Below are 15,462 nucleotides of genomic sequence, written 5' to 3' on the forward strand. Positions count from 1 at the left end.
CATATTTTGTTTTTCCTCATGATACAGGCCTTTTCAAATGGAACTGCTCAAATTTCTCTACAAAGTCCTTTATTTTATACAAGTACACCAATAGTAAACATACATGCATACAAGAGTCTTTAAATAACTTATGCACAAACATACACCCAGGCAACTTAATCCATTTCAAGTACAAGGATGGGACTAAATCTGGGCGGGCTTAAATATCAGCTCATATTTCAATCGTTACACAAAACAGAACATATATTCATGTGAATTTTGCCTCTGAAGCCTCTTGTGAGAAACCATATACCAAAGATGTTAAGATTTCTTTGAGGCTTATAGGAGCAACTATTGTGCACTGACACTGTCTTTAAATCCCTCCGCAGCAGTTTCAATGACAAAAAGACAAACTCAACTTCAAAAGCCTCAATAGCTTTGTCTATCCTCAAGCATCACTGGAAACATCAATGACACAGGCATCAAGGAACAATCTTGCACAGATTTAACATGGTTCATACAGTATTTTTCTTCATAAATCATTGACTCTGCTTACTTACAGGGCTCCTATCTAATAGCCAAGATGTGAACCTGGTAGATCTCTTCAGGAAAGTTCTGCTGCTGTTCTTCATGAACAAGGCTGAGTCCAGCTTGGGCCACTATGCGATGCAGTACCTTGAGGTCTCTACACACACTGCTGTCCACCTCATCAGGCACTACACCCTCACACGCCACGTTATCCTTTATGACAATAAGGCCATCAGGTCGCAGAGCACCACGACAACGTCTCAGGAACTCTACTAGGTGGTCATCGGTTAAGTGACCTGGAGAGAAAGGGCAGTTAGTTCTCATTCATTCAGCACCAAATCCATTTATTATCATTACTGTTAAGATGACTGAGGAAAAGGCAATGATCAAGGTTAACTTTCTAAAGTGCACAGTTGTGCAGGTTAATATTAGAGCTCCTTTTCCCCCACTGTTTAAGATTATATCCAAACATGCTGAAATTTCACCAAAAGACGTTAAGGGTTAATTTAAAAACATAATAGTCTTATTAAAATACAAACTCAAGGTTTGTAGGACCTTAACCTTATTAAAATTAGAGGCTTGTGAATAACGCCAATATTAGCCTTCAATACAAAACCAACACTGTGCTGCTCTCCTTTACGTCAACGTCTCCTCCACCTCCTGTGCTTCTCTCCTTTCGAAGTGCAGCAATTACAACTGCAACCGTTACTGCAGGCTTCTGTGCCTGTGTTTGTGCCTCCGTCGCCCTCGTGCGGTTTACAAGTGTAAATGTGACCGGCGCAGGATCAGATATATCAACCAATTCCGGTCACAATTATTACATTATCAGCTTATCGTGCGATATATGAACATTAACTCAGTAATAGTTGCTGACCTCAATATCGCCCATTGTGTTTACTGCTTGTTTCCATAACAATGTATGACCCCAATATTACAGCCACAAAATCTGATCTGTTCTCTGGTTTTCTTTGGTCTCTCTGTTATATGGATTTGTATAATAATATACAATATGAATAAAAAAATATATTTTTAAAATGTATTTAGGCTATTAAAACATTTTATATTCCAAAAATATTGTCTGAATGTTCTCTTTAAAAGAACTAAATACGACTATCATGACAGTGCTATCGTCTGGTGCACTTCTAATTAAAAGTGTAACAAAATGTCCATGCCATACCAATAACCCACTGGATCCAGATGACATCATAACGTTCTGACAGAGGGTTGAAATCCTGCAGGCCACAGCAAAAGTAGTTTTCCACTCTTTTCCCTTCTTCGCCCAGGTAGGAGCGGGCTTTGTCAAGAAACTCCTGGGTCACATCCACCAAATCCACGGTGCGGAAGAGGGGCAGGAGCAGACGCTTAGTGATGCGGCCAATTCCTGCCCCGCAGTCCAGAGCACAACCTGGTCTGGTCTTACCCTTCCCCTCCTGGAAAAAGGGAACAGGAGGTACATCTAACTTGTTAAAAAAAAAAAAAAGAACAGCTTAAAGAAATTGTAATCAATGATGTAACACAAGGAAGTGTATTCCTATCCTCTTCCAAAAGTTATGTAGTGCAGTTTCTGCAGTGGTAAGCCAAGGGTAGCAAATTACAGGGAAGCTGTATATAATAGTGTGTGTTGCACTGATTTGAGTGGATCAGACACAGCAGGGCCGCTCGAGGCTAGATCAGTGTATTCCAAAAAACAACCATGCATATAAACAACTCACCCCGAGGAATTTCTGCAGGAACTTCTTGGAACCGTTGATGTCAATGTTAGAAATGCTGCCGTAACCTCCAAGCATGCCATCCACTGTTGGTGGGACGGCTTTCCAGTAATGTTCCGCCTTAGAGTAAAAAGTGGCTTTATCTTCAACCAGGTGGTCCTCCATCCTCTCTGGACTCCTGGGTTTAAATATCATTTAAAATTATTAAAAAATAAAAATAAAAAAAATCATACCACATTGCTAAGAATTTTTTCTACATTAAAGCTACATTACAGCATATTGACACTCATCCAACATTTCTTCTGAAATTAAAAAGGTAATAAAAACAAAGTTTTTCATTACAAACTTAGCTTCATTAACAAGTTCTACTCCTCTGAGAAGGTTTTAGACCGGACTTTAAAAGGAACATGTAATAACTTACTTATTATAAAGGGGTCTTTATAAATATTTGCACACGTTGTGAACATAACAGTTCACATGAAATTTTCTGTCTTGGCAAATTGGGGATTATATTGATATTTTAGAGTAGAATAAATAGAATTTAAATGGAGTTGGATAAAACGAATTTATTCATATCAATACAACCTGATGTTGAATTAAAATATGTAGCATATGAAATATACTTTTCTTGCATAAAGCGGACATTGTTTACACTTCTCCCATTCCCTCCGAGTGTAACACAGGTCTTTTCAGTTTATATTTCACTGTGATATATTTTGCATTAAACAAAAACAAAATATACACATTCATTATCTGTACTTATTCATTTTCTGTAATCTCCCAATCCGGAACTGGGTTGTGGTGGGTCTGGAGCCCACATGGAGTCACTCGGCACAATGCAGTAAAACACACTTGCCAGGGCATCGAATTACCTTACACATTCACTAAATATATACATTCATTTCCAACACTCAGCACCTGCTTTCAGAGCTCTTTTAGAGCAGAACGTTGGAGGCTCCATGGGAAACCCAAGTAGGCAGCATGTAACCATACATCAAAAACATGCTGTCACTTAACGCCTTACTTGGCATCTACGACAAGGGTTAAAGAGCAATGTGACATAAGAAAGTAACTAAACCATTTACGCCAGCACATGATTCAAGCAGAATGTAATTACTATCACAACTTAAGACTAAAATGAATGTACTGTTACATTGGGGGGGGGAAATAGGACACCTTTATTGGTGAATCCAGAGATACTAAAAGTGATGGGGCATTATATCCTTTTTGATCTGTCAGAACATTGACGTAACTATCTGTGTCCAAGGAGTTGAATGCAGCGCCATTTAAACTCTGCTGCTCATTCTTTAGCCCAGTCTGTTCCCACTGTTGCAGCCTCTGTTTACTAAATACATAAGAGTGAATGTCCAGCATTTTAGCCTTAAAGATGAAGTAATATATTGATGCACTTGTCTTAATTACTAAGCTACTGTACATAGCAGTGACTTAATACCCCTTCCTGCCACTGACTAAACGCCTAAAAACTCAACTTTGTTCATCAACGTTATATTTCTATAAGTTCCAATAAAAATATCCTCAAAACTTTACAAATATGTTAGACATAACCCTACCCCTTAAACTTCATTCAGTACATACAGAGCTACAAATCTCCTCCTACCCCCGTATTGTTCACCTGAGGTTTGAACTTACCTGGAACCCCCCGACTCTGCAATCTGATGGGAAGGTTTCCTTGGGTTTGTGACGTATGAGACCGTGGCTGCGTGAATCCATTTCTGAATTAGAACTACACTTTCAAAAAAGTTTCAAAGCGCAAATTCTCAGCCATTGTATTGCCTGTCTGTTTCACTCATGATACGTCTTCCAAAAACACCACATGGACAAGTTAACAAGTTAAAAAATAGATTTTTAACTGGAAGGAGTTTTAAAGAACTGAGAAGACTTAGCATACATAATTATCACCGCTGTCTTTTAGGTGATAAACATGTCCTGTATACTACAACTACAACAACCACAGGCAACAAATACTTTTCAATGGAAGATGCTATATTTAGGACTCTGACGTTAAGGTTACAGATCCAGAGTTACACGTGCTCTAAAACTGACTTACCGCCGACTGAGGAGTTTAATTCGCTGCGCTTTTTGCAAGACGTGGTTCCAGTGAATAAATCAATATTCTACAACAACACCATTGACTCTAAAAAAAACACCCACCTTTATCTCCTCTAACGTTCAGCTCCAAAATTAACCCATGCCCAAACTCAGCACCCACATCGACCTCCACGACAGGCTCTTTCCTCTACGACATTTCCTCGGGTGGGCGCGTCCCTTTTCACCCCTTCTGCCCTGCTCCCTAGCTGCCTCGATGCCTAGTTATGATTTGTTTTTATCTGTATAGAATGTTACCAATAGGGCACAGCAGGTTAGTGTCACAGTTACACAGCTCCAGGGACCTGGAGGTTGTGGGTTCGAGTCCCGCTCCGGGTGTCTGTCGGAGAGGAGTTTGGTGTGTTCTCCCCGTGTCCGCGTGGGTTTCCTCCGGGTGCTCCGGATTCATCTCACGGTCCAATAACACACGTTGGTAGGTGGATTGGCGACTCAAAGGTGTGTGTGTGTCCGCCTTGCTTGGTTGATTCCGGGTAGGCACTGGACTTATGAACTTAATCGATAGTATAATATACAAAATTGTCTTCACCTCGAGGTAACAATTGCTGCCACTATGTTAGGGTGTAAATAAGGTGACGTTCACGGTTTTAATCAAAAATGCTTTTGCTCCCCAGTCTTTGTCAATGTGTTTAGGAAGCCCCATTATCAGTAATGGAGTAAAAAAGAGTTATCTAGAGTTCAGTATGCTAGTTTCTCTCTCTTTCTCTCTCTCTCCCCCTCCCTCCTTCCTGATGGCAGAGAAATGGCATCTGGAGTTTTTTACACTACAGAGAGAAATCCAAATGTTGAAATATATATATATATATATATATAAACGCTTTGTAATCATTTAAGGTGGAAATATCTCCAAATTCAAGAGATGGCTTATCAAAAGTGCTACAAAACTAAACAACTCGATTTACAAATGAGTTTCTGTGGTAATTCAGTTAGTGAATTAAAAACTTACAGACAAGTTCAACTTCAGTCATGTACAAACAAAAGTTGTTTTTCTCCTCAAACATATCATTCCACCCTAAAAGACATGAAGGTTCTGAACATAAACAAACCAGAGTGAACAGTAGCTAAAATATATCCATTTATAACAGAATAATATATTTTTGTGTATTGCATTCATTTGTATACCGTGTACTGTATATGTAACCCCCATTCAAAAATGTTGTACATCAAACTGTAACTGGATATCATTTTTACTCTAATAACTCATTTGCTGTGTAATAATTCTTTTTTTTATTTTTCTCTCTATCTGCAGGCTCTGGTTTGTGCAACTTGCTCATTATAAACGATTGATTGATATAAATTATCAATTTTATCTTTACTTAGATAAATGATACAAACCCTATCTCCACACAAAGTGAGGATGCTTTGCAAAATGTAAATAAAAACAAAATGCAGTGATGTGGAAATCATTTAAACCATATATTTAACTGAAGATAGTATAAAGACATTTTAAATGTTGAAGCATTTTGCCCATTTATCATTTCATGCAGCAACATGTTCCAAAAAAGCTGGCACAGGGTCATGTTTAACTCTGAGTTGCATCACCTTTTCTTTAAACCGCATTCTGTAAGTGTTCTGAACCTGAAGAGAACAGCTGATGTAGCTGAAAGTTAAATGTTTTCCTATTGTTGCTTGTTTTAAGATTTTACCTGCTCAACAGCTCAGGGTCTTCATTACAGTGTTTTTTTCTTTCATAATGCACCAATTATTTTCAATGTGTGACAGGTCTGGATTAGTTTAGTACCCAGTCTTCTTTACTGTAATCCATGCAGTATGTGGGTTGCCATTGTCTTATTGAAATAAAAAAAGGCCTTCTTAGGAAAACAAGAAAAAAGAAAACTGCAAGCCTAGTTTTACCGGACCGCCATTAGCCATATAGCCACTCTCACTGAGGTGTTTCAGGCATTTCAGAATCAGGAAAGCCCATAATACATACCCTTGTCATTGTAAGGTCTGAAGAAGCTTTGGTGCTTCATATCAGTGTCTACATGTGGTTTTTATTATGTGATTATGTCGTACAGAAAACAGAAAATAAAAGCAGAAATGAAAAAACGAGCACAGCCCCAGAAACACACAAATAGAGCGTGTTCCTGTCTTATTTCTTATTATTTATTTATATGAAACTTTGTAAATGACCCTGTCCAACTCCACTGGGCGATAACACCGTGTTTGAGGCTTTGAGCTCTTTCTTAAGTTACTAAACTTCATTGGTGGAAAAGCGCTAACATAGAATGACAAATGAAATATGGCTGAACTAACAACAGACTGTAGTTGCGCCACATTAAGTACTCTCTGTGAAATATGGATGAACTAACAGTAGAATGTGAAATAACATTCCTACTCGTGCATGCACATTTCAACATTAGGAGTCAGTCAATAAGAGAAAACACCTTTTCTAGGCCTGGCCTGGTAGGTGGTCCAGCAAAAACATTGTCTGAATGGCATCATGTAGCAAAAGAAGCTGTATATATTATTCAGCATTAACAGTGCCTTCACAGATGTGCAAGTCACACATGCCATGAGCATTAATGCACCTCCATATAATTACAGATGCTGACTTTAGAACTGTGTGCCTGTAACAATTCAATTACTTAAATTTAACTTAAATAAGCTCCGGCCCAGAGAAAGAAGCAGTGGACCCTGTTTATATATTGTTTCTTATTTGTAGGATAGAGGTTTAGCTTGCTTTCGTGAATGTGATTTTGGTTCTATAGAATCATGTCTGTGTTTAATGCAGTGCAATATATAAAATAATATATTGTAGATCATGTTATCCCTAAGTTCTTCACTATTTAAAGTTGAGAAAGATTATTTTTGAATTGTTGCACTATTTGTCTGCACAAGCTTTCACAGAGTGGTGAAACCCTGCCAATACTTATTTCTGAAAGACTTAGCCTCTCTGGGATGCTCTTTTAAACCCAATCATGTGACTGACCTGGGGCCAATTAACCTCATTAGATTGTTTTTGCAGCAGTACACCACTTTCAGCCTTTTGTTACCCATCCCATCTTTTTTGAAACCTGTTGTGGACAATAAATTCAAAATGCTTCCTGTAAATATTAAGTTGCAGTGAATGTTTTAAGTACTTTGCAACCTTCGCCACAGAAAGCTAACGTAAGCTTTTGTGTTACATTTTGTGCCTCTCTTTTGTTTTCTTCTGTGCATTCTCTACCACACACACACACACACACACACCCTCCATCCCTTTCTTCCTCCTCCCCCTGGCTCTGTCTTTCCTTTTACCAATGCTGGCACAGCTCACTGATGATGAGTCTGTGCACTGCTGCTAGTCTGCACTGGACAGCCTGAAGTCAGTCGATATTTAATCTGATCTGTTCTCTCTCTCACTCTCTCTCTCTCTCTCTCTCTCTCTCTCCCTCTCTCTCCTCCATCCCTCTGAAACCCCTGCCAGTCTCATTAGAATTACAAAACAGCCAGAGAAATGGAGTGGAAATCAACACTTTTCCGTAATAGGCCTGAGTCAGCAACGTCAGAGAATCCTCCACCTTCTCTTCACCTCTTGTACTCTGTCATCCCCCCCCCCCCTCTCTCTTTCTCTCTCTCTCTGACACTGCTTAACTCTCTATCAACCTTTTTTCATCCTCCTTGCTCTCCAGCCCTGCTTATTCTACATTTACTTCATTACATTTCCTCTCTGGATTGGTTGCATTGTCCGTAGAGCTCAGACCACTAGTATTCACATACAGATATGCAGAGGAATTTATATATGATCACAATGATGAGGAAAAGCAATACCCAAGATGGTCCTCAGCCAAAGAATACCAAGATTAGTTATTCAACTACACTGCAAATACATTCTGTTTTTAAAAGTTTGCTGATTTTCATATTCAACATCTACATACAATAAACAAAATGGAATTACCTTTGTGACCTATGTCTCTGTGAAACAACAATGTGTATTAGCTGTCTATTATTTTAACACTGGGTACAACTTCATCTGAGGGGCAGATAGATTTTCAGTAGAAACTTTGAAATTGCAACTCTCCTTTAAGTATCAGACTTCTCAAACAAACATCAGTTGAGTGATCAGCTGCTTTTGGTGTAAGGGTAAAATTGTTTTTAAACTTATTATCTCATGTAAATGTAAATACGGAGAGTAGATTAGGGCTTGAAATAGGGCCAAAATTTATATCAGGATATATTTCTTTATTTTGGTTTATAAAATATAATTCTGATAACAATATGAAACCTATAAAAGCCACAAAAATATTTCCATAAACCCTTGGCTTTGTCAATATTTTTAAACTAACATAAAATATGAGTGCCATGAACTGAGGGCAGCTCCCTATAACGAACAACAGTCAGTAACAGAAGCAGTAAACAACGTATACTGAAATACTGAAAATGTGTTTGAAAATCATATCATAGTAATTGAAACATATATATACTGAATTATCGTCCAGCCCCAGGGTATATTATCAATGGCAAAAGCAATCTTTGTGAAATCAGAATTCAACTTAGCACTGAAGGCATCACTATGCTGCTATAATGAATAAAGAAAAAAATGATATCCAGTATTTGACCTTGGCTATTCACAGTTTACACATTATTTACAGTCAGTTTAAATGTAGATTACATATGTTTGTTTTAATGCCTTCTGGGCACAATACATTGTCTTTGATTCATTTTTAGAGGCTTACCCGTATCCATAAGTATAAACTAACTCTAACCCTAACCTGTCTTTACTGTATACATTAATGACTTATGTTGAGGGGACCAGCTTCCAGTATTAGCAGACTCGTTTAGTTCCAAAAATGTTATATATATCTGGCACACGCACACACACAATCTATGAAACTGCCTTTCCACACGTTGTCCCCAAGTTGTTTGGCTTGTCGTCATAGCAACAGTTTCACCTCGGTCTTGATATAGGTTAGACAGCTGGTTGTCACCTCTCCGGGTCAGCTGGTGCATTTGTACAGTAAATATAGATACACAGATACTGAGATTTTAGGCAGATGCTGAAATACAGTCCTGTGCATGTACATATACACTGATAAATTTAATTTGTTTAAGCTACTTTGTCACAATGTGCTACCATAATGTACATTTATAGGTAATGTTACAGCTGTCTAAATTAAGCAGTAGGTAGAATATTCCGAAAGGCTAAAAAATAACATCCCACAGAAGAACCATTACTGAGCCCAATACTGGATAAGGAACACCTACCTTGTGTTACCATTCATTGTCCATTTTTTCAACTCCACTGACCACACAGGAGTACTCTGTAGCTCTATCAATACAGACTGCAGTCCACCTCTTTCTAATACTTTCCCCATTTCTCCCTGCTCTTCAATGGTCAGGACCCCCACAGAGTAGGAAAGATTTGGGTTGTGGATCATTCTCAGTGCTTCAGTGACACTGACATGGTGGTGATGTTTTAGTGTGATGTTCTGGTGCAAGTGGATCAGGTACAGCAAGGCTCCTATAGTTTATAAAACACTTCAGTGTCACTGCTGGATTGAGAATAATCCAACAAGCCAAAACATCCAGCCAGCAGTGTCCTGTGTCCACTGATGTAGGGCTAGAGCATAACCAACACAAACTGTGCAGCAATAGATGAGCTACTGTTTCTGACTTTACACCTACAGGGTGCATCAACTATGTAGGTGTGTCTAACAGAGTGGACAGTGTAGGTGTTCCTAATCCAGTTATTGTTCAGTGTTTAAGCATGTGTATGTGTATAACCCAAATCCCTGTATGAGGAAAAAGAGATGGTAATTATGGTAATGAGACGTTGTTTTATTCATTCATTCATTATCTGTAAGCGCTTATCCAGTTCAGGGTCGCATTATTGAGCGCAAGGCGGGAATACACCCTGGACAACATACACAGGGCAACCACACACTCACACATTCACTCACACACTCACACCTACGGACATTTTTGAGTCGCCAATCCACCTACCAACGTGTGTTTTTGGACTGTTGGAGGAAACCGGAGCACCCAGAGGAAACCCACGCGGACACAGGGAGAACACACCAACTCCTCACAGACAGTCACCTGGAGCGACATTGTTTTATTATTATTATTTATTTATTTATTTATATATATTTTTTATATTTAATTGACCATAAATAGTTTTGGAACAATGAAGCAAATAATAACCGTAAAGTCAGATTGTGTAATGCTCCTGAGAACAGAATTAACATGAAAAACCCAAGAAAACATTACCAATTGTGGCTCTGAACAGGCAAAGAGCTGTAAAGTAGCACATATAAATTAGTAGAACATACCAAAAGATTACTGGCCCTACTGTGTCCAAAACAGTGCCATATTCCCTACATTGTGCACTACTTTGGGGTTCTGCCTTTTTGTAGCTAGGTCTGAAAACATGTATAATTTTCAGGGCTCTCAAACAATCACATAATGTACCGCAGTGAGTAGTGTGAAAATGTACTGTAGTGGATAGCCATAATACACTGCATTGTTTGGTTTGTTTTACTGTATTATCTGACTACAAAGAGCACTGTATGTGTGAGTGTGAGTGTGTGTGTGTGTGTGTGTGTCTATTTACCTCTTTGTGAGGACCAAGCAAGCTATTTTTATGATAGGAAAGTTTAACAATATTGTGCTTTTCAACAAGGCAGATGTGCGGTCCTAATGAGTTCTTCTGGGAAAATCCCTTAATAAAGCCATACAGATCACCACACAAAAAGTAAACTTCCTATATCCGCTCTAGCCATATACTATACACTGCATGCAGTGTGTGGACACAATTGACCAATTTTTTTTTCTTTATTTATTTATTTAATTAATTTTTTACGATCAAGACAGCAGAACCTAAAGAGACTGATCAAAACCAGACCTAGTGTCCCAGGCAGCAAGTTTATTCGGTCCACTGGCTTAAAAAGTTAGTCTGACAATAGGCCACTGCTGGTCCATCATTGAACTGCTCAGATTACTGTTTTGTGTACATGGTCTAACTAGTTTAACCGACTTACAGACTTTTATACTGAACCATAAACTAATACAAAATGTTACCAACAACTGTGAGATATAAAAGAAAAAAAACAATGAGGAGGGAATGTCCGTCTATGCATTTTCATTCCGAGGCACTGGATGGCACTGTTGCACTGTAGAGCGCTTCTCTAGGCCAAGTGTTGTGGTGCAAGTCTGTTTTATTCCTTTCTGTAACTAGAACCTATTTTCTGTGGATGTACATAGCCTCTAACTGCCCTCAACGCGATGCCACTCAGTGGCCAGAGGTTGGAACTGATATTAAGTTAGTCTTGTAAATCATATGATTTGGATACATGTGCCACTACTACATCTGCACATATGTCATGTCATATATGACTGTAATCAGTTGTAAAGAATTCAGAGTTTTCACATTAAGGTTTTACATATGGTCTGTTTTGGTTCACTGAGTAATTAGTTAAATGTTTTAATATGTATTCATTTTATTGTATACATTGTCGTAACATTTTTGGTCCATTGGACTAGACATTGGACATTAGCATTAAGCTACAGTCAATTTCATCTGATATTTATTTGTGAAATAATGATGTAATTTATGTACTGATGTTAATATATGCGATTTAGGATAATAAAGCCAATGTTAGCATGGTTCCAAATTCTACAAAACTGTCATTTACAACTTATTGTACAGTCCATGTGAGTAGAGGCCATTTGGACATTCTCTCTGTTAAACTGGCCATCATAGAATGTACATGAATTAATCAGATACCACTATTAAAAATGTAATATATACTAACTCTTTGTAATACAATAAAACAGCATACCAAGCATTTAATATTTATGTGTGTTCATGCACACTTTTAAAATAGTAATGCAGGCTGGTAAACTAGATATCAATATAAGAGTAAAGAGATATTAATAAAAAACAACAAAATCATAATGAATGCTAAGGGAAATAAAAAATCTAATTTACTCAATTTATATTGTAGTTAAAGGTAACGTATAATATTTTAATCAAATAACCCTTTTTATAATATTTAGAAGTTGTTTCCTCAACCGTTTGCTAGATTTCCAGTCTGCTTGCGTGCTGGAAACTGATCTGTGGTGTTTACGAGGCCCTAGTGTTAATAAATGGGTAAAAAAAATCAAAGGGTCTTGGTTCAATATGCTAGGCTTTTTTCACTCCAAACATAGAAAATCATGAAAAAGAATGCTGAGGATATTGCCTTATGCCTTTTGCAAATATTCACTCATTTTGAATTTGAGGCCTGCAACACGTTCCAGAAGAGTTGGGACAAGGGCATGTTTACCACTGTGTTACATCACCTTTTCTTTTAACAACACTCAATAAGCATTTGGGAACTGAGGACACTAATTTTTGAAGCTTTGTAGCTGGAATTCTGTTGTAACACGTGCAGAATGTGGCCTGGCATTGTCTTGCTGAAATAAGCAGGGACGTCCCTGAACAATACTTTGCTTGGATGGCAGCATATGTTGCTCCAAAACCTGGATGTACCTTTTAGCATTAATACAGATATGCAAGTTACCCCAATGGGCACTAACACACCCCCATACCATCAGAGATGCTGGTTTTGAACTTTGCGCTGATAACAATCCGGACAGTCCTTTTCCTCTATGGCCCGGAGGTCACGACGTCCATGATTTCCAAAAACAACATCAAATGTAGACTCTCATCAGACCACAGGACATTTTTCCACTTTGCGTCAGTCCATCTCAGATGAACTCGGGTACAGAGAAGCCGGCGGCATTTCTGGGTGTTGTTGATATATGGCTTTCGCTTTGCATGGTAGAGTTTTAACTGTGTTCACTGACAGTGGTTTTCTGAAGTGTTCCTGAGCCCATGTGGTAATATCCGTTACAGAATGATGTTGATTTTTAATGCAGTGCCACCTGAGGGATTGAAGGTCATGGGCATTCAATGTTGGTTTTTCGGCCTTGCCGCTTACTTGCAGCGATTTCTCCAGATTCTCTGAATCTTTTGATGATATTATGGACTGTAGTTGATGAAATCCCTAAATTCCTTTCAATTGTATGTTGAGAAACGTTGTTCTTAAACTCTTGGACAATGTGCTCACTCAGTTGTTCACAAAATGCTTAACCTCGCCCCATCCTTGGTTGTGAACGACTTTCCAGTAAACCTGTTCACCTGTGGAATGTTCCAAACAGGTGCTTCTTGAGCATTCCTCAACTTTGCCAGCTTTTTCTTGCCCCTGTCCCAACTCTTTTGGAACGTGTTGCAGGCCACAAATTCAAAATGAGTGAATATTTGCAAAAAAAAAACAATAAAGTTTGTCAGTTTAAACCTTAAATATCTTGACTTTATAGTGTATTAAATTGAATATAGGATGAAAGGATTTGCAAATCATCGTATTCTGTTTTAATTTATGTTTTACAAAACATCCCAACTTCATTGGAATTGGGGTTGTACATATTTTGGGTAATATTGACTTATTTTTGCTTTTTCAGATTACTTAAGATGGAACTTACTCCAAATTCGTGAGACTGCTAACTTCATGAAAGTAAACACACACTGAAAGTGCTACAAAACTATACAAATGAGACTGTGTAGTAATTCAAATGGTGAATAAAAAACAGTTAAACTTAAGCCACTTTTACAAAAAAAAAAAAAACAGCCCTTTTTATTCTGCAAGCATACCATTTCACCTTAAAAGTAGAGCTTCTGAATGTAAACACACCTGAGAAAACAGCACTTCCCCAGAATTATCAACGTTGTTTTAACAGAATATAGAGAATTAAAAACAAGACTAGACCAAGGTGTCAAGGCGACCAGGCCCAATGCAAAGCATTGACTAGAAGTATAAAGTATAAAGAAGTATAGAGAAGTTTAAAGCCACCCAAACCCTGGATTAGTTCTGGGATCCAAAAATAATAGTTATGCCGCGATCACACTACACGAATTTAGACTGATTTTGACATATCCGACAAATTTCCCATGTTGAAATAGAATATAAGTAACGGTTGTGTAGTGTGACATAATTAAAAACAGCAGTGTGGTGTCTGGGACATCCCACGACAACTCGACAAAAAAGTCTAGCATGTTAGAATTTTTGGATATCTTTGCTTAGTTTGAAATATCCTACGAAATTTTCCTTAACAACGACCAATAGGAGGACAGGGTGCTCTCTGGTGCCCATAAGTAAACACAGAGAAGAGAAAAAGGGAAGAACTGACAATTTCTTGATTTGCCTCAATAACGAAAGAAAGTGAAAGATGATTGGACTGTGTCACTACTGTAGTGTTGTCAGTCTCCTGACCAAGACACAACATGGATAAATTGATTTAATGTCTGAATAAAACTGATTTAAGCATACAGCCTCTCTGGTTAAAGGGAACATATATGACTGTAATTGTCATAAACACATTAGACAGGTTTCCAGCACCCAGACAGACTGGAGAACTAGCAAATGTTTTGGAAATCTTCTGAATTATTTAAAAATTGTCTTTTTGATTACAAGGTCGTGTGAAGTTCAGGGTTGCGGTAAATGTTTGAAAGCGGTCATTGGTAGTATACAGTAAATTATATTAAAAAAAAAAAAAAAAAAAAGATATATCTGAGCAGAAACATGTACTTCAGCTTTTAGCATACATGCTAATACATGTTCATAATATTAGCATTATCGTTTACATTAAAACTGTCAGAATTTTTACACAGTGACTATTCTAAAAATAGTATTTACTACATCAATATATTATTACACTAAACAATTACTGTATTAGGAAAACCTACCTTATATCAGCACTCATTTTATCAGCTCCACTGTCCATACAGGGCCACATTATACTTTTCCACCTGTTTCTCTGCATACTTTCTTATCCCTATTTCACCCTACTCTTCAATGATCAGGAACACCATAAATAATAACAAGCTCAAAAAGAGATGTTCTCACAGATTTATTATTTCTTCTGTTTTGTTTTCATAAAACCCATGATATGTTTCATCATTTTTTCAATTGCTACATTGTAAAACTTGATATAATAACTTGATAACGTTTGAAGCCTAATGTTAATTGTGTATAGCACCACCTGCTGCACATGTCAGGTAAAGCTTTATAAAAGTAAGTTTCAAGAACAGGAGTTAGTTTGGGACTCAGAAACATTGACTCATAAGTTGGGGCATTGGATGGTTAAGCAATAATATGTG

The 15,462-nt window shown here is 37.8% G+C and overlaps 1 protein-coding gene across 5 annotated transcripts; it reads right to left on the reverse strand.

The window, feature by feature from the left end:
* Nucleotides 1–38: 38 nt before the first annotated feature.
* ntmt1 (N-terminal Xaa-Pro-Lys N-methyltransferase 1) lies at nt 39–15,126 on the reverse strand. 5 transcript variants are annotated; one of them, XM_066660765.1, is made up of 5 exons: nt 4,389–4,467; nt 3,867–3,933; nt 2,220–2,394; nt 1,685–1,937; nt 39–803 (listed from the first exon to the last, which is right to left on the reverse strand). In XM_066660765.1, the coding sequence occupies exons 3-5, from the start codon at nt 2,379–2,381 to the stop codon at nt 547–549; spliced, it is 672 nt and encodes a 223-aa protein (XP_066516862.1). In that variant the 5' UTR covers nt 2,382–2,394; nt 3,867–3,933; nt 4,389–4,467; the 3' UTR covers nt 39–546. The 5 variants fall into 5 exon arrangements, with proteins under 5 accessions (XP_066516862.1, XP_066516861.1, XP_066516858.1 ...); XM_066660764.1 differs by having other exon boundaries at nt 4,285–4,423; XM_066660761.1 differs by lacking the exons at nt 3,867–3,933; nt 4,389–4,467 and adding an exon at nt 15,049–15,126.
* Nucleotides 15,127–15,462: the final 336 nt, after the last annotated feature.

This window comes from Hoplias malabaricus, chromosome 2, assembly GCF_029633855.1.
Source record: "Hoplias malabaricus isolate fHopMal1 chromosome 2, fHopMal1.hap1, whole genome shotgun sequence".
Classification (NCBI taxonomy): Eukaryota; Metazoa; Chordata; class Actinopteri; order Characiformes; family Erythrinidae; genus Hoplias; species Hoplias malabaricus.